General features: G+C 62.1%; 9 protein-coding genes, 1 non-coding gene and 1 pseudogene across 11 annotated transcripts; 5 read left to right on the top strand and 6 right to left on the bottom strand.

The window, feature by feature from the left end:
- Positions 1 to 461: 461 nt before the first annotated feature.
- Positions 462 to 1161, top strand: K452DRAFT_361676 (uncharacterized protein; the record flags this gene model as incomplete). The annotated part of the gene is made up of 2 exons (XM_033546443.1): positions 462 to 770; positions 871 to 1161. 2 exons carry the CDS (start codon positions 462 to 464, stop codon positions 1159 to 1161), a joined length of 600 nt encoding a protein of 199 aa, XP_033393667.1.
- Positions 1162 to 1590: 429 nt separating this feature from the next.
- Positions 1591 to 1684, bottom strand: K452DRAFT_t136. The gene has a single exon. It is a non-coding gene; the product is annotated as a tRNA-Leu (tRNA).
- Positions 1685 to 2040: 356 nt separating this feature from the next.
- K452DRAFT_235246 (uncharacterized protein) lies at positions 2041 to 4600 on the top strand (the record flags this gene model as incomplete). Its single annotated transcript, XM_033537417.1, has 2 exons — positions 2041 to 2230; positions 2304 to 4600. The coding sequence occupies 2 exons, from the start codon at positions 2041 to 2043 to the stop codon at positions 4598 to 4600; spliced, it is 2487 nt and encodes an 828-aa protein (XP_033393666.1).
- Positions 4601 to 4961: 361 nt separating this feature from the next.
- Positions 4962 to 6872, bottom strand: K452DRAFT_301664 (uncharacterized protein; the record flags this gene model as incomplete). Its single annotated transcript, XM_033542486.1, has 1 exon — positions 4962 to 6872. One exon carries the CDS (start codon positions 6870 to 6872, stop codon positions 4962 to 4964), a length of 1911 nt encoding a protein of 636 aa, XP_033393665.1.
- A 32-nt stretch (positions 6873 to 6904) lies between these two features.
- Positions 6905 to 8635, bottom strand: K452DRAFT_301663 (uncharacterized protein; the record flags this gene model as incomplete). The annotated part of the gene is made up of 4 exons (XM_033542485.1): positions 6905 to 7717; positions 7775 to 7918; positions 7969 to 8514; positions 8579 to 8635. The coding sequence occupies 4 exons, from the start codon at positions 8633 to 8635 to the stop codon at positions 6905 to 6907; spliced, it is 1560 nt and encodes a 519-aa protein (XP_033393664.1).
- K452DRAFT_321565 (uncharacterized protein) lies at positions 8579 to 9420 on the top strand. Its single transcript, XM_033544407.1, has 2 exons — positions 8579 to 9204; positions 9263 to 9420. The coding sequence occupies exons 1-2, from the start codon at positions 8996 to 8998 to the stop codon at positions 9300 to 9302; spliced, it is 249 nt and encodes an 82-aa protein (XP_033393662.1). The 5' UTR covers positions 8579 to 8995; the 3' UTR covers positions 9303 to 9420.
- Positions 8647 to 8916, bottom strand: K452DRAFT_291291 (uncharacterized protein). The gene has a single exon (XM_033541147.1). It carries the CDS (start codon positions 8864 to 8866, stop codon positions 8681 to 8683), a length of 186 nt encoding a protein of 61 aa, XP_033393663.1. The 5' UTR covers positions 8867 to 8916; the 3' UTR covers positions 8647 to 8680.
- A 263-nt stretch (positions 9421 to 9683) lies between the features above and the next one.
- Positions 9684 to 10568, top strand: K452DRAFT_301661 (uncharacterized protein; the record flags this gene model as incomplete). The annotated part of the gene is made up of 1 exon (XM_033542484.1): positions 9684 to 10568. The coding sequence occupies one exon, from the start codon at positions 9684 to 9686 to the stop codon at positions 10566 to 10568; it is 885 nt and encodes a 294-aa protein (XP_033393661.1).
- Positions 10569 to 11846: 1278 nt separating this feature from the next.
- K452DRAFT_97327 (uncharacterized protein) lies at positions 11847 to 12198 on the top strand. Its single transcript, XM_033547376.1, has one exon. It carries the CDS (start codon positions 11976 to 11978, stop codon positions 12159 to 12161), a length of 186 nt encoding a protein of 61 aa, XP_033393660.1. The 5' UTR covers positions 11847 to 11975; the 3' UTR covers positions 12162 to 12198.
- Positions 12199 to 12235: 37 nt separating this feature from the next.
- Positions 12236 to 14089, bottom strand: K452DRAFT_301660 (uncharacterized protein; the record flags this gene model as incomplete). The annotated part of the gene is made up of 1 exon (XM_033542483.1): positions 12236 to 14089. One exon carries the CDS (start codon positions 14087 to 14089, stop codon positions 12236 to 12238), a length of 1854 nt encoding a protein of 617 aa, XP_033393659.1.
- A 380-nt stretch (positions 14090 to 14469) lies between these two features.
- K452DRAFT_339636 lies at positions 14470 to 16434 on the bottom strand (annotated as a pseudogene; the record flags this gene model as incomplete). The annotated part of the gene is made up of 2 exons: positions 14470 to 15450; positions 15564 to 16434. Coding segments are annotated over 2 exons (1852 nt in total), but the record flags the coding sequence as incomplete, so codon positions are not given.
- Positions 16435 to 16571: the final 137 nt, after the last annotated feature.

The raw sequence follows: 16571 nt of genomic DNA, 5'->3' as shown, positions 1-16571 counted from the left end.
TAGCCTGCATATCGCTCAGGGCGATGGGTCAGGGTAAATGAATACAACTCAACTCAACTCAACTCAACTCCATAGACCGTCCGTTCGAACCAAGTTCTCGAAGAGCTTGAGAACGACAAACGTCCCGCCCCTTGTCTTCCTCATGAGCTGTGGCTACTCGTCTTTGAAGCAGGCATCAGCCCAGTCACGCTTTGGTGTTCATGCCGCAATGTTTGTCGAAGTTTTCCTAACCTTGTGGATAGGGTGATGAGACAAACTTATTTGCCAAGAACATCTGTTCGTATGAGGTCTTTGATGACGAATGGACGTTCAATGGGAGAAACGTGCAGCAAGACGGACCCGATGGCCTTCTTCGACAGAGAGTTAGGGAGTTAGAAAGCCGCCGACCACCTGACATAGACTCCCAATACGAACCATACCGTTACAAAACAAGGTACGCGTTTCACTCTATTGACGGTACAATGGCCACCTTTCGCAACCCCGAACTGCAAAGGCTTCGAGAACCCTCGACAGGTCTACCCACGTGGGAGGAAGAGTGGTGCAGCGCAATGATTCAGGTCATGATGGAAAACTATCACGACTACATGGTATCCGTTAGTATTGGAGGAGGGGAAACTCCCACGGGCTTTGCTCTTTTTGACCACTCGCCAACGTTCAGCTACGGGAATTCGGAGCTTCGCATCCCCTTGCGTTCTGTTTTCGCTGCTTTCGATCGCATCTTAAAAGACATGTTTCACAAACAGGAGTCTTACTTGGAACGCGCGGTAAAGGTAAGCCTGGCTCTCTTTTCTTTTCTTTTCTATTTTCCCCTTCTTCTCTTTTTTATCATCCACTTTTTTTTAGTAACGCTCCCACTCATATGGCGCTTAGGAAGTTGGGTCTTACGTCCAAGAAAAACTGAACGGAACGCGGCAAGACCTAGAAAAGGCTCGAAGGGACTTGTGCTCTGCGTATTTCGACGAACTCAATTTCGACGAAGACGGTCCATACGCCCTACACGGATGGCCCGTATATGAAGTGGTAATGGAACATGGCTCGGTTTTCGTGGCGATTGATGAGCACCACGACTATTATCCTAACCGCGTTTACTGCTCGGACAACGTTCGGCCCTTACTAGGTCCCAGCGTTTTTCAGCCACCGTTTCATTTTCTAAGGGCGTAGTCGCGTAAAGTACCGTTAAACGAGGCCGGCGGCTGTATGCAGATTTCGGGTAACGAGACGGATGGTAAATGTTAGTTCATCACTCCAGTAGTTTTTAGATACTGCAGCAGACTGGTATTGTGCGCCGTGCTTCATGCCCAGCGACCAAGACGTAAAAGATGTCACAAAGGTACTTTGAAGAGTCAGCGCGATTCCCAGAAGCTACATAGCGCAGGCTCAACAAGACGCAACCTTGCGTAGGTGTGCGGAAAAGCCTCCAGACTCGAGGAAAATAAAAAGCACGCGTTGACGTTCTCACCACTATAGTGCTGTTGACCCTCTTCCCACGGTCGTTGCACCCTTTCACATAGAGGTTGAAGTGGTCGTGTGATCGCGATGCAGGGCGGGAAAAAACGAAGCGAGGCTGTCAAAACAAAATGCAAAAGATGATGCTACGGATGCGGTTCGAACGCATGCGGGTTGCCCCAATGGAAAACTTAAAATATCTTAAGTCCACCGCCTTAGACCACTCGGCCACCGTAGCGTTATCAAGACTTTGAATTTGGAGCTGCGCAATATGATCTGTGACTCGGCCCATGTTCGGCGACATACCTCCAAGTCGCCAGGCCCGACCGCCACGCGCGCACGCCTTCCCACCGGCCTGGACGCCACCTCGGCGGCAAGCACTTCCACCTCATCCTCAAATCGGCCCCCAAGCTTGGTGGGCGTTGGCGCGGCGTCGCGGGACGGCGCGGGTCATCTGCCCCACCTCGGCGTCACGTTCGCCGGCACAGCCTCGTTCTCTCAACTCTGGTCCTTCGACGCAACGCGGTACATGCGCGCCGTACCTATATCTCTCTCCGGGGACACTTGCCGCCTCATGCGCCGTGAAACGCAACGATGAACGATGTGCTCCCCTCGTACGAGGCCGCCAACACGCGCGATCCCTGGACCATCATTGCCCGATACATACCGTCGACGGACCTCTGTTCGGCGGCTCTCGTGTGCAGGCAGTGGCATGACATATTCACGCCGCAGCTTTGGGGGAACCCCGCGTCGCACTTTGGCGTGCAAAACGACGTCGTCTACGGTAATTTTTAGGCCCTACATACCTATCTACCTGCCTGCCTGCCTGCCCCTCGCCACCTGACCTTGCTGCTTAGTCGCCCTCACGCGCTTCAAGCGCACCCTCGCCTGGGCCAGGCTGAGCACGAGATGGCTCACCCACACGCTGCACTTCCCGCCCGCCCATGCCGAAATCTACGACGGCCCGCACTCGGACTGGCTCCGCGATATCCTCGAGCGCCTGCCGCGCCTGCAGTCGCTGATTGTAAGCGAGCTGCCTTTTTTCGACCATGGCGCCCTCACCACCCTCCGCCGTCCCAGCAATTTCCCATCAACCTCGCACTCGGACAGGCTCCCGCGACAACTGCCCGACTCTCCTGTCTTCGGCCTGCGCTATCTGGAGGCGTCGTGCTGCAAAAATGCTACGTACAGCGGCCTGGCCGAGGCGCTGAAGCACTTTCCCTCGCTTCTGTATCTGGATCTCTCCAAGACCAAGTCGGCAAAGGATGCGCATGTCTTGTCGGTGCTTAACCACTGTTTCAGCCTCCGGATCTTGAAGTTGCGGTCTATCGGATTGACGGACAAAGAGGTGGAAGCACTGGCTCGTGCCGTGAAGAGGGGACTGAAGAGCCTGGATCTCCGCGACAACCAGTTAACCGACAACAGTGCACGAATCCTTTTGGAGAATTGCTTCAAGGTCAAGAACGTCCCTCGATTGGGCCCCAGCGACACTCCGCCAGAGGAACCAGAATCCACTTATTCGTCTCTAATTTCGAGGGCAGACTCGGAAAGGCAAACAGGTCGCATATTTGACGAGCATAACAAGGAGGATCTAGATGCGCGTGTCCGTTCTGAGCTGGTCGGCGAATTTTCCGGGACAGCCATACTAAACGACACATACGACGGCGGTATTACTCATTTGTACATTTCGGATAACCACTTGAGCGTCGAGGGCATATCCGGTCTGCTTAGGTCAGGGAGACTCCAAGTTCTGGATGCCGGGACCGTCATGAGGGGAATAACCCGATCCAAGGCTCGCTCTCTCTTATTTCCGGAAGACAGTGACCCCACCGCGGGCTTCACCATGCCCGGCGCGGAAAAGCTGACTCCAATCATCAAGGCTTACGCATCGGAGAAGCTGACCTACCTGAGGATAAACCACGCCGTCGTCACCGAGGAGACTGCAATAGCCGATCTTGCTGCTGGCAGGCAAGAGCTCCAGGGCAATCTGGCCGTGTACGCCCCATCGAATGCTCGCGAGCTCGACGCTGTCACGAATCAAATACACGAAGTATCCGGCGACAGCGCTTTCCAAGAGATGTCAGGCGAGGAGTGGCGAGCAGAGCTGCCCGGAGACAGCCAGATTATCGCAGAGCTTCCTGGGGATATGCCCTACATGCCAGAAAAGTATCCTTCGAATCAGCCAGGAGTCGTCGTCGAGCGACCAGAGATTCCAAAGGTGAAGAAAGGGAGCGCCTTCGCCCCCGAAGTCGTGCCCGACCTGGGAAATCTCCGGCTCGCCGACGGCGAAGGGACGCTCGATACGCTCGACGGATCGGACACGCACTCCAGCGTCAGATCCTTGCAGAAAGGCCCGCTGTTTGTCGCGGCCAACGACAGGCGCTCGCGGCTCCAGCTGAGGCAATCGACCGAAAACACGCTCCATCCTCGCGACGTCGCACGCATCGAGACGCTCGTCCTCACCGACGTGCCCAAGGAGTCGACGATGCGCGAGTCGGCGCGCCGGCTGATCCAGTTCATCAGCGACTGCGCGGAGGAGGTGGCGATCGCCAAGATGCGGGCGCGCATCGCGTACACGCTGCCGCCGGGGCGAGACCGGCAAGCGGCGGAGCGCGAGTACGCGCGGTCGCAGTTCCAGCTGCGGCGCATCGTGCTGGAGATGGCCATGGACGAGGAGGCGTACGCGCCCAAGAAGCCGACGACGACGTGGCGGCAGTACCCGACCAAGAGCTCGACCGAGGACGCCGACTCGGAGGCGTTCTGGTCGGCGGCCGCGCACGACTTCTCCTTCTTCGGCGACGAGGAGTGCGGCATCCCGGGCATGGAGCCAGGACGCACGCTCCCGCTCGCGCTGCTCAGCGAGAAGATCATCCTGCCGTCGGTGGCGGATCCGCCGCCGGTGCTGCTGGCGCCGAACCAGCAGCGCAAGGAGCGCGCGGTGCCGTGCTTCGACGTTGTCAAGGAGGTGGCTGCGTTCCGCAAGGAGTGCCGGGCGAAGTATGCGGCGAGGGTGGCTGTGGGCGAGGCGGAGCCCGACGTGGAGGGCTTGTGGGAGGGGGAGGTTAGCGTGGTGAGGCCGAGCCCGAAAACGGAAATGAGGGGCGACGTGGATTGCTACGGGAATTATTACGAGCAAGGCTATAATTATCGATGAGGCGTGGGTGGATGGGTAGGTAGACGCGGTGCTTGCGTGCCAACTCGTACATTCACCGTTGGCCGCGAGAACCACCTCCTTGAGCTTCACGGGTCGGGGAGGATGATGTGGTGGAGGGCTCGGCCAGCTAGGTCCGCTTTTGGCGTGCTGTCGCGGGCATGTTCAGATCTACCTACAGCAGCGAGTCGAACATTGAGCGGGCAGGAAGTAAAACCATGCAGCGACTACACAGAAATTCCATCATCCCCACTGCCAAGTTTCCGTTCCACGCCTGCTCGTTAACTCATCCATTCATTCGTTCGTTATTTCAAGATTGCGTTAAGAAGGAGAAGTGAAAATCAAAATAAATTCGCCGGGATTGCTACCGCCGCCGCCACCAATCTTTATCACCGGCCTCGTCCTCGCCGTAGTCGTCCTCGTCGTCATCATACGACGTAAAGATGCCGTCTCTATGCCGCTTGGCGGGCGCGGCACCCTCCTTCATGGCCAATTCGTGCTCGGCCAATTCTTGCTTGTGCTCCAGCAGCCACTGCTTCATTTTCTGCCTATGCTGCTTCATCAACGTCGCCTGCCGTTTTCTCAACAACCTGTGGTTCCGCATGTGCTCTTCCTCTGTCGGCCAATGCCAGCGCAAGCGGATGCTGACGAATCCAGTGTGCGTGCGGTAGGTGACGATGTGGGGGCCCACGTTGGCGAACTCGGCCAAAAAGTTCGGGACGTCGCGGTACGCCCAGAAGGGCTGGGTGAAGCGCATGTTGTCGGGCGGCTCCTTTTGGACGGTGCCGTCGGGCAGGACCTCGTGCGGCTTGCGCCGGAAGCCCGGGCCCCTGTTCCCTTGCTCGTAGTACCACCTGCACCACCGCTTCAGCATGACGGCGTTGCGCTGAGCCACGCCCACGTCGCGTATCCGTCGCCGTTTGAGCGCCCACTTGGACGTTTTCGGGACGGCGCCGAGGCCGCGCGCCAGCCAAGCCGACCGGTGGGCTTCCAGGTTGGCGCTCAGCGTGGCGTTGTCGGCATGGATGGCGGCGAGGCCCTCTCGGATGCGGCCGACGACGATGTCGTAGCGCTGGAATTGGGTCAGGTTTTTGATCGACAGGTGGTACATTCTCAAGGTCGGGCGGACGCGGTACGGCTCGTTGGTCATGACCTGCCACAGCTGCTCGACGGCCTTGAGGGTTAGCCGCTCGGTCTTGTGGGCGAGGCCAAAGGAGCTCGAGCCTCGCGGCCAGGAGTGGCTAAAGGTCCACACGAATATCTCCTCCCACACGTCGATGCCGATATGGATGTCGTATGCGGTCGAGACCTGGTCGATGATGCGCAGGCTGGTGGTGACGCGGTTCGTGGCGCCGAAAGCATGGGCGATGGTGTGCAGCAGGCGGCCGGTGGGCCGCAGCGGGTGGCCGGGCGGGTAGGGTCTCGCCTGCGTCTCGAAATTCTCGGCGTCGACGTTCCAGAAGCGGAAGAGGATTTTGACGCACGAATCCATGTCGTTTTCGCGAGCGTAGGCCGTCATCATGTGGCACATGAAGGCCTCGTCGACAACCAGGCCGCGCGATAGCAGCGATTGAAAGGCCTCCTCGGCCTCGACGACATAGACTCCGGGCGCCGGGGCGAAGGGGTGTTTGCCTTTTCGGCGCAGGGAGGTGTTGATGGGGGCGGTTCGGAAGGCGCCCGAGGCATCCCCCAAGTCAGGGTCGCGCGGGCGGCGGTCCCACACGAGGCAGTGCAGGTAGGCGGTTATGCAGTCGGCGTCGGGCTGGAGGCCGTCCTGTCGCATGGCGAGCAGCAGCGACCTGGCCAGGTCCGAGTTGGCGACGCCGGTGGCGGCGTGCATCAGGTGGCGGTAGTCGAGCATGCCCAGAGGCATGCCGGCGCGTCGGCGAATGTCGACGAGGCTCGCGACGAGGTCGGAGAAGCGGGCGTAGACGTGCCAGCGCGAGGGCAAAGTGCCATAGTGTCGGCCACGGATCCACCAGTTGTGAGCGAGGGCCTGCTCCCAATCGGCGAGCATGCGCCCTGGCCGCAGCAGACCGAGGACGGCGGTGAAGGTCGAAGGGGCAATGGAGCGGATGAAGTGGGCGTCGAGGGCGCCTTGGCCCAGGCAGCGGAGGATGTCGTCGATCTCCTTGGAGCGCAGGGCGGTGGGGAGGCGGCGCACGTAGTCGAAGCCGTCATTTTTGACGACGTTGGCGTTGGAGGGTCGCTGGCCTCGAATCCAGGCGGCCCTGGCGGCGTAGGGCAGGACGCCTCGGACGGCGACGATGGTCATGGTGGTGGAGAGGGTGGGAGCGCTAGGGGCAGCTACGGGAGCGAGCCGGCGACGGTGCGGAGACGGCGCCCATCGCTCCCTTCGCTTCTGGCTTGGCGCTGGCTTGGCACGCGCAACCCGTTCGGCGGCAGCGCCACACGCTCGTCGACTGCGCCGCCCGTCAGCCACGCCCCGACGCGCTCCACGTGCTCGACCGTCCAGGGAACCGCGTCTCCCGCCGACGCCGCGCGCGCCCCCTCGGACAGGCCCGCCAGCGCCTCCAGCACTTCTCCTCCGTCGCCCGCCTCGCCGCCCCACAGCCTCAGCGCCTTGTGCGCCAGGATGAGCCCCACGTCCAGGTACATGGCTCCCAGCGGCCGGCACCCGCGCGCCCACGGCCACGAGTCCCGCAGCAGCCGCGCCCGTCCCACGCACGCCAAAGCCAGCGACGCGTCGTGCTGTTGCGGCGCCAGCCCCGCCGCGATGCCGTCCACCGCTATCGACATGGCCCAAAAGAACCAGAGCGAGAAGGCGATGCCCGCGTTGGCGAAGGCGAGCCGGTCGGGCCCCGCGCGCCACATGAGGGCCGGGTCGGCCTGCGCCGCCTCGACGAAGGGCCCCGCCATGGCCAACATGCCTTTCAGCGAGGCGGCGCGCGCGAGGAGCTCCTTGGCCGTCGACTCGTCGTGCCGAGCGGCGTGGTACGCCCGGGCGTCCCGCGCCAGCGCCGGCAGGTACGACATGGCGCGCGCGATGCGGTTCAGGCTGAGGCGCGGCTCGACGAGGCCGGTCGTGTCAAAGGCCACGGCGTGCCATTCGGGCTCGGTCAGGATGTTGTCGCGACCGGAGAAGAGGGCGTCGAGGGCCTGTGGCGGGCGTCAGCGGCCGCCGAGGAGAGGGGCTGACGGCGGGGGACAACTCACGATGCCGACGGTGACGGCGCGCAGGATCGCACGCTCGACCGAGTGGGCGTCTTGGAAGGCGGCGGGCCCGCGCAGCCTCAGCATCTGGGCGGCGCCGCCAAGATGGGCGATGAAGGTGCGGTTGGTGCCACAGGTGCCGACGGCCTGGGCGGTCGTCAGCTTATTTCGAGGTAAGTGCCTGAGTATGTACGTACGTATGCTTCGGTCATGGCCATCAGCGCCGCGGCGCACAGGGTGAGGGTGGAGCGGCCCTCGTCCGGGTGGGCGACGGCGGCGCGCAGGCTCGCCAGCGCCGTTCCGTACAGCGTGGGATCCGTCTGGCCAACGCGGCCGCGCCTCGTGACGGCGTGCATGTCGGCCAGGCAATTGGCTGCGCTGTCCAAGGCTGCAGCGGCGCCCAACATGCGCGGCACCTCGCCGATGAAGGGCCCGAACATGCGAAGCTGGCTCGCAGGCTCCTCGCGCTCCTTCATCAACGTCTCCACCAGGTGCCTCGCCAGCCGGTCCGCGAGCGACGGCGACATTGCCGCGGGTAGGCCGACGCACGCTCGTCGGCAAAAGGCGTCCTGGCCCCGCACGAGCTCCACGCCGCTGCAGGGCCTGTCGGAGGCGGCGGCGGCTTGTCGACGGGCGCGCTGCTTGGGGCCTTCGTCGACGAATTTGGCGTAGCGCAGCGACGGGCCCGGACAGTCGCGGCGGCCTTGCTGGCAATTGCGGCAGGCGGGCCACGTGCGATCGCACTGCGAGGGCGAAAGGGTGTGAGCAGTCAGGGCATGGGTATTGTTGATGGATACAATCACTCACTCCGATCTTACGGCGTTTGCACGGCGCGCAGCCGTCGCTTTTGGGCACACCAACCATGATGGACGATGCGAGCTGAGCTGCTGAGAAAGCGGCGGCGACGCATTATATCGCGGCAGGCATCGGTGCGACGAGGCCGCCTCTCGTAGGGCTCATCTTGACCGACACGCAGGGGATGCAAGGAAAGTCGCTCCTTCGAGACATGTCCGCATCGGCCCGAGCGACGATTTCCCCCAGAGAGCCACCAAGGCGATCCCCCAGCTCCTGCACATGACCCCACCCGGCTGACATGGGGCCACGCGCTACTCGTCTCCTCCCTCGTCATCGAGAGGGGAAGCCGCCCATAAAGTCTCGGCCGGACCCCCCCCCTGCCTGCGCAACCATCGCCAAAAGACAAACCAATCCATCCCAATCGTCACCATGCGCTTCCACACCGCGACACTGCTGTGCCTCATCTCGGCCGTCTTGGCCCGCCCCGTGCCCGCCGACATCAAAGGCGTCAGGTCGCCGACGTCGTACTCTCAGGATCTGCTGAGCCCGGTGCTGTGCCCGCCGACGGGAACGGGGACTTGCGCGAGGCAATGCGGCGCCATCGTAGCCGGCATGGGCGGGAGGTGCGACAGCGACGGGTGAGTGGCGTCGAGACGGAGTGGAGCTACGCGAGCCAAGGCTGACGGCGCATGACAGGAACTGCTTGTGCGCGGACGGAGAAGGGCCGCTGAGATGAGAGACGGGACCATTTGCGAACCACAGCTACTACATTCGTTATGATACCACCCCGAGAGGCCGACGCATCGAGCCCGGGGACCCGCCAGGACGCAGGGGAGGCGGGTAAGGGGCAGGACAGGGCGGGACGAGGCGGGGCTCCCTCAAGGCTGAGGCGAGGCAGCCTCGTCAGGGGAGAAGCCAGGGGGCGGCGGGAGGCAAACAATGCTCGCCCGGCACGCAATGATAACAATGGACACGAGAGTCGTCGTCGTCGAGAATGGAAATGGGCGGAACGTGACGTGTGTGTCTTAGTCAGCGCGCGCCGGGCCAGAAATTTGTCGGCGTCATCGCCCGCTGGCCAGATCGTGACTTCCGCAAACCCAACCCGCACCTTCTTCCCATGCGACTCCTTCTCCTTCGCGTCCGCGCCCGCGCCCTGCCGACGCGTCTCCTCGCGCCAACGCCTGCGTCCTCCCGCTCCCTCCGCTCCCACCGCTCCCGCCGCCTCCAGCGCCCGCCCATCGAAGTCGCCGGACACTCGCGCCCCACCGAGCCACCGCCTCCCCGCCAAGATGCCTCCTCCTCCCACCCCGACCCCCTGGGCCTGCTGAACCCCGAGCCCGCCGAGCCCGTCGTGCGCTTCTACGAGCAGGACGTCACCCGCTTCGCCGCCGACGAGGTGCCGCGCCGAGTGAGCGCCACGCGCGTCAACGCCGACGAGGACCGCGCGCGGGAGCTGATGGCCAAGATCCGGCGCCTCGAGTCCGAGATCGAGCTGCTGGAGAATGACACGGGCGACGTCGAGGACCCGGTGCTGATGCGCCTGCGCGCCGTGGCCAACGACGAGCTGGACCCGGACATCGACACGCTGGCCGAGGCGGACCCGGAGAGCGTGCGTCGCGAGCTCGACGGCTTGATGGTCAAGCTGCCGCCGTCCGGGGCCGCGCCCACCGACCAAACCAGCCTCGCCCGCCTGAACAACTGCCTGCGTCACGCCTACCTCGCCACCGACCCGGCCCGCCGCCCCACCATCCGCCAGGAGCTCTGGAAGGCCTACCGCCGCGCCAAGCTGCGCGTCCCGGGCCTGCTGCCCGCCATCCCCACCCCCACCTGGGACATACTGTTTTACAGCCAGGCCGTGCGCTGGCGCAGCAACAAGCAGCGCGACCAGCACGTCTCTGAGCTGCTGGAGGACATGAAGAGCGTCGGCATGGACGGCCCGCCGACCCCGCCGCCCGAGGGGAACGACCCAGCCGGTGGAGATGGCGGAGCCAAGGACGATTGAGGCTGCGGTGCATCGAACGCACGGATGAGAGGTCCTCGCCGCTTGGCCAACGCAGAGCCGGCCACGAGACTGCTTCGTCGAGCATCCCACCCGCCGAACCACCGCTCCGTCGCGTACGTCCTGTAGCATGCACCATCGCTCACACAAGAAGAGAGAATTGAGAGCAGTGGGGTTGGAAAGCGGCGCAACAGAACCCCTCTTGCTCAGGACCACGCCGCAGGAAGCCTGCGCCGCAACCGGCGAAGACAGCGAAGGGAGGGGAAAACGAGGGAGAATTCTTCGCAGGCCTTCTGCGCGCGAGAAAAGACTACCCTGCCGGCGACACGAAGCCATCCGCTTCCGGATTCCTGGCCACGCTCGACGGCGTGATTGCGCTGGCCATGGTGAGCGAGCTAGGGGGATACGTCCCAAGAAGATGGCACTCCTGATTGCTTCGGCATGATTCGACGGAACGCTGTGTGCACACTATCTGTATAAACATTGTGGATGACTGTAGAAAACTTGTATGATATGCATGTAGACGAGGAAAGGAAAAGTTTTAGAGACCACACATTGCAAACACCCTTCGCGTGCATGATTGAGCAAAGAAAGGAATCGTAGACTACTCATAGCTGGCCGAACAAATCCAACTCAATTCCATGCCATCAGTTATGTCGCTATTTCTTCAGGTTGTTATATTTTTTGCTTCAAAAGTCCAGTTTCATTTCCAGCGGTCCCAAATACTTCACCACTCCGCAAGATACCAAACCTTCGCAGATATAGGACTCACTCGCTATACCCATGAATGTTATTTCCACCGTCCCCTCGCGAAATGCTTTCGCGTCTTGCGTAGATTATACTTTCGAAGGTATAGAACTCTTTCCCTCCCCTCTTATTTACGTGATGCATTCAACAGCTTATGAGGTTTTTGTTTTAACTTCCTTGGGAGTGCTTTATAGGTACATGAATTTTATACTTACAGGTGGCTAGCCGAATACTTCCCCACCTCACAATATTTCAAATATTCGTAGATATACGACTCACTTCGTGCACCCATACGTATTATTTCTATCGTCTCATCGCGAGGTACTTTAGCACCTTGTATATATTATGTTTTCGAAGGTATAAGAAATCCTTCCTCCGTCCTCATTACGCGATGCATTCAATACCTCATTAGGATTTTGTTTATAGCTTCCTTGAGAGCACTTCACGTGTTTATGAATTTTATGTTCACATGTGGCTAGGAATCCTTCATGCATCTATCGGGGATTTATTCTGAAGATGACTTTTTTTCTTTCCGTCACTTTTATTTCCATCATCCCTCCCCATATTCTCGTTTCTATAGCATTACTAAGAACACCACACGCCTGTACATCGCGTGACGCAATATCCATTGAGTACTTGCACCCAGGTAAAGTTGCTTATGGTATGATGACCGATCATGCAAAGAGCACTGCATTAAATATACCGTGCCTATTCATTATCCATGCTAACCCACCAAATGACCGACCACCGAAAGCGACGCAACGCAACGCCCCGAGACCTACACCACAAGGAGCGGATATCGCGCCGTCCAATTCCCCCCATAGACGCAACACACGCCCCAAAAATTGACAAAGAAGGAAAGTACATGTAATCTGAAACTAGACACAAGAAAGCATCGTCCCGCCATCTCCCCAACTCTCCACCTACTCGACGCCGCCCCAAACGCCGCCCCAGCCCCACCACCACACCCACGGCCCCATGTCCCAGGCGCACCACACGCGGTCTTCCCACTCGAACGCTCGGCGCGCCGCCTCGAGGGCGCTGTGCCTCAGGTCCTTGAGTGCCGGGCCGAAGGCCCGAGGGCCGAACACGAGGGAGAAGAGAGACAGCAGGGGAAGAAGGAACAGAGTGAGGAGGGTGTGGGGGAGATGGTGCGTCCCTGGCGGCGGAGCCGAGGAGGCCGCGGGGGACGAGGAGGGCGGCACGACAGAGAGAGGGGCGAGGTGCACGACCGAAGGCAGCTGTCGCGTGGGGGTAGCTGCGGGCGTCGAGTGGTAGGTGCGGGGAGAGGGGCGCGGCGTCGCGATGTTGAAGCTGCCGTCATGATTGGCGTGCTGCTGGTAGTGCTGCTTCTCCGACCGAGGAGGCGACGGCGAGCAGGGGCTGCCTGGCGGCGTCGGGAGCGCGCCCACGGCGGCGACGGATCTCGGGCGTGGTTCTGTGGGCGTACGAGGGCGCGCAGTGGATGCAATGACGGCTTGCGCAGTCAAGGGCGGGGCAGGCAACGCAGCAGGGGCGGACGCGTCACGCTCGGCAGCCGAGAGATAGAGGGCGGCAAGACGAGCAGCGGCGGCAGAGTCGCGGGGGAAGCATGGCGGAGGCACGGCGGCGCAGGCGAGCGGACGGAAGCGCGTCGTGGTGCCCGTGGAAGCAGGGGCTGTGGCGACGGCGAAGTTGAGGCTGAGGTGGGTGGAAGGGGCGGTGGGGAGGGCGGCGGCGGATGCGCGCGTGAAGGCCAGCAGGGACGAGTGCAGCGGAGAGGCCGACGGCAAGATGGCGGCCGAAGAGGCGGAGCCGGCGGGAGTCGAGGCGCGAGCCGACGAAGGCGTCTGCGGCCCGTCGTCGGGCGGCCTCGACACGACAAACGTCGCAACGGCGCCACGCAGAACGAGGGCGTGGGCCGTGTAGCGCTCGCCGTCGACGGCCTGGCGCAGCCTCCACGGCTGCTCCCTCGAGATGCTGAGGCTGGCCACCTGCTCGTACGTCTCGTTCATCGACGGGCGCGGCAGCCACACGACCTCGTCGCGCGCCTCGTCGCCCTCGCTGTCCTCGCTCTGATCGGGGAAGGGCAGCAGCCCGTTCCTCGCAACCGTCGCCGCCGTGCTCTCCGGCTCCAGCCGCACCGCCGCGAACTGTTGCTTCCACGCGCCCCCGCTCAGGATGCGATGCACCTCGTTCCGGGACCGCACCACGTACGCGTCGGGAGCTCGTGCCTCCGTCCCCAGACTAGCCACAAAGTCCGCAAACGCCGCCTCATCTCGCATCAGACGCGCGACGCTCCTGTCTGGGGCAAGCACCGCGCAGCGCACCCGGGGTCTCGGCCTCGCAGCCTCGGCGTCCAACGTCTCCTTGAGCAGGGCCGCATCGCGCGCTTCGACGGGAATCCACAGCGTAGGCCTCTCGTGGAGAATGAGGGAAAGCACGATGCGGAGCTCGTCGTTGGGGCGACGCTCAGGGCCTGGCGTGTCCAGCCGGCGGAACTTGGACACGGCTCGCGAGAGGCGCAAGGGAGACGTGTAGGCCACCGGCTCTGGCGATGCCACTATGACCTTGTGGCCGGCAGTGTAAAGGACGCGGGCGAGGCCGAGGGCGGTCGATGCCGACGACGGAGCGGCCGTGATCAGGATCGTCTGCCAATCTGCGGGTGATCGTACCGGGCGTCGGCTGGAGAAGCAGGCATTGTATACCCGCAGAAGGACCAGAAGATACAGCGTTACGGGCAGGAGGAGGACGGAAACTGCGCGCAGAGCGGCCGACGAGAGCTGCGCGGGTGCCATGGCGACGAAGAAAGATGAGAGAGTGAGCGAAGCGGACGGGCGTGGCACAAAAGGCGGAGGTGGTGCGAGCAGACGCGCGCGCTGCTCCCGGCCACCATGTCGCGCGCGTTGTCACGGCGGCAGCCATTGAGGTCAGCGAACCGATAAGCTTAACCTGCCAGTGCAGATGCGGAGGCGGCGTCGATTCGACGACGTCGCGCCAGCGGGGCTGCGCAGGGCGTCGTGTCGGCTTCCTTGGCGCATCCGCGACCGGCATCTGCCTTCCACGTGGCTTGCGCCCAACCGCACACGACCTGTACATCCTTCCTCTACTATATCCCACAAGGGCTCCCCACAGGACCCACAGGACTTTTACATCCAAACCTGGTCCCCCACCTCTCTCAGTCGCAGCTCATCTGTGTCAATCCCGTGGCTTCCGGGAGCGCAATGTACCCGCACCACCCCTCTTCCGAGTCGCTCGCGTCCGAGTCCATGAAGCTGTCGACCCTCTTCGCTCCCGACCTCGACGCTTTGTCCTCACCCGCCGAAGCCTTCGTCCCCGCAACCTGCGACACCGTACCACCGCGGGGGCCATATAGCGTCACCGGGACACTCGAGCTTTGCTCAGCGCTGGATGCTGGCTGCGAGAGTCCCAGTGCGTAGCGCTGAGAAAGTTGATCGTAATAGTAATCGTACTCGGAGATGTTCTGCCAGTCTTTCAACAAGTCGGGGTTGGCTCTGCCGATGACGTTCGGCTTGCTATCTAAGATCCATTCGAGGCTTGGCATTTGCTCGGGCGGGACATGGTCTGGCCTCATCTGAGGGTGTGCTGCATTTGATTCTAAAAGATGCAACAGCTCGCCGGAGACGCGATCATCGACAATGCGACTGTTGCCAGACCCAAGCCTGACCGAGGGATCGATGAGGTTGCCAAAAGCGCGGCAGGTATGTTCGCGGATCTTGTAACGAAAACAGCCGCCATGTTCAACAGCAGCGCAATTGGCGTCGTAGCCAAGGTCGGTGTCGGTAAAAGTGGACGTCGCGTCGTCGAGAATGTCGGCACACGCGCCGAAAGAACAACGCAGGAGCAGGGGACGGCCAGAGCGGTGGTTCGACACGTCGCCGATCATGCAGTTCAACCGGCGCAGGGACAACAGCTGATCGTCATCGTGCGCGCCGGTCATGCAAGGGAGCTTCTCCGTTGTAAGGTCGTCGAGGATGATAAAGTACTTGGTCGACAAGTCGGCGGCGGCGCAGCTTCGACGCATGAAGAAGATCAGGGCTGGGGCCATGAAGTTCTTGAAGGATTCCGTCACTGGCGGCGCCGGCGGGTCGTCGACGAGCGTGTATTCGCTATCAGCGTCGAGGCCGATGTGGATGATCTGCGCGCGGACCCGATGGTTCGGGTCGTGGGGGCTAAGATTCACGGCATCCAGGTGGAGGGAGCGCATCAGTGGGCCAATCGAAGATAGCAGAGAGGAGCAGCATGACACACCTCTGAGGGTAGATTGGCGGTGACGAAGACAGGGCAAGGCCTCACGGTGCCTTCGTCGCGCTTGCGCCAGACGCGCGGCATGCTGCGTTGGACGAGGGGAAGCGGAAGCTCGCGCGGCCCAACGGTCCTCCTACGATCCTGAGCGGGCAGAATGCCACCGTGGATTGCGGCGCGGCTCTGCATGGAGCTCAATGACACCTTGCAGCCCCACAACTGCAAGGCCATGTCGATTACGTTGTTGAACTCGCAGCGCACCTCGCCGTACGCATTGGGGTTGCCCCAGCCATTCTTCCGCAGCAGGCAGCTCCGCTTGTCCTGCTGCGTTTGCTCGTCCAGCTCGATGGAGACGGTGAAGAGCGACGCAGGCGACGAGACGAGGTCGTTCTCGTAGAGGAAGTGGAGGCCGCCTTTCCGAAGGACGGCGGGATCTTTGGGGTAATAGTTCCTGGTCTCGTAGCTGCGGGCAAGGCAGAGGCGGAAGTCGTAGCCGCAAAATGGGCGGTGGTTGGCGACAAGAAAGAAGTGGTTCAGGAGTCGGGCGGCAGAGGACGGGAGAGGAAACGGACCCAATGAGCGATGGGGTGGGTGCAGTAGACGAAGATGAGGCGGGCGCGGTCGTCGGACGCGGCCCATTCGAGGCCGAAGGGCAGCGACGACGCCATGACGGCGATGGGAAGGCGCGATGGATGGAATGGATGATGGCACGATGGGGAAGGAACGCGGGCGGGACGCGCGATACGCGCGCGCGGACGCGGCTTTCGGCTCATGGCGCGCCGGGCCGGAATCCGCCGACGCCGACGCTGGACGGGCGCAACGGACAAGGACCCCACTTCTTCCCGCCGTCCGTTCGCTGGTTGATGCTCGTTCGCTCGCTCATGCCCGTCTCGCTTCTCGCGTTCGCCCGCGACCCTCTCTGACTCTCCCTTTCCTCGGGTCCGCGCCCTGACTCGTACCCATCTCACGCTTCTTCTCCGTCATGTTCTCCACCGCACACCAGCCAGGGCCCCC

This window comes from Aplosporella prunicola, assembly GCF_010093885.1.
Source record: "Aplosporella prunicola CBS 121167 unplaced genomic scaffold K452scaffold_26, whole genome shotgun sequence".
Lineage (NCBI taxonomy): Eukaryota > Fungi > Ascomycota > Dothideomycetes > Botryosphaeriales > Aplosporellaceae > Aplosporella > Aplosporella prunicola.
This window is presented reverse-complemented; position numbering and strand designations above follow the sequence as displayed.

Coding starts and splice junctions, on each gene's coding strand:
- K452DRAFT_97327 (XM_033547376.1), top strand. CDS start 11,976: ATGATGACCGATCATGCAAAGAGCACTGCATTAAATATACCGTGCCTA.
- K452DRAFT_291291 (XM_033541147.1), bottom strand. CDS start 8,866: ATGTCAGCCGGGTGGGGTCATGTGCAGGAGCTGGGGGATCGCCTTGGT.
- K452DRAFT_321565 (XM_033544407.1), top strand. CDS start 8,996: ATGCGCTTCCACACCGCGACACTGCTGTGCCTCATCTCGGCCGTCTTG. Junction 9,205..9,262: donor GGGAGGTGCGACAGCGACGG/GTGAGTGGCGTC, acceptor GGCGCATGACAG/GAACTGCTTGTGCGCGGACG.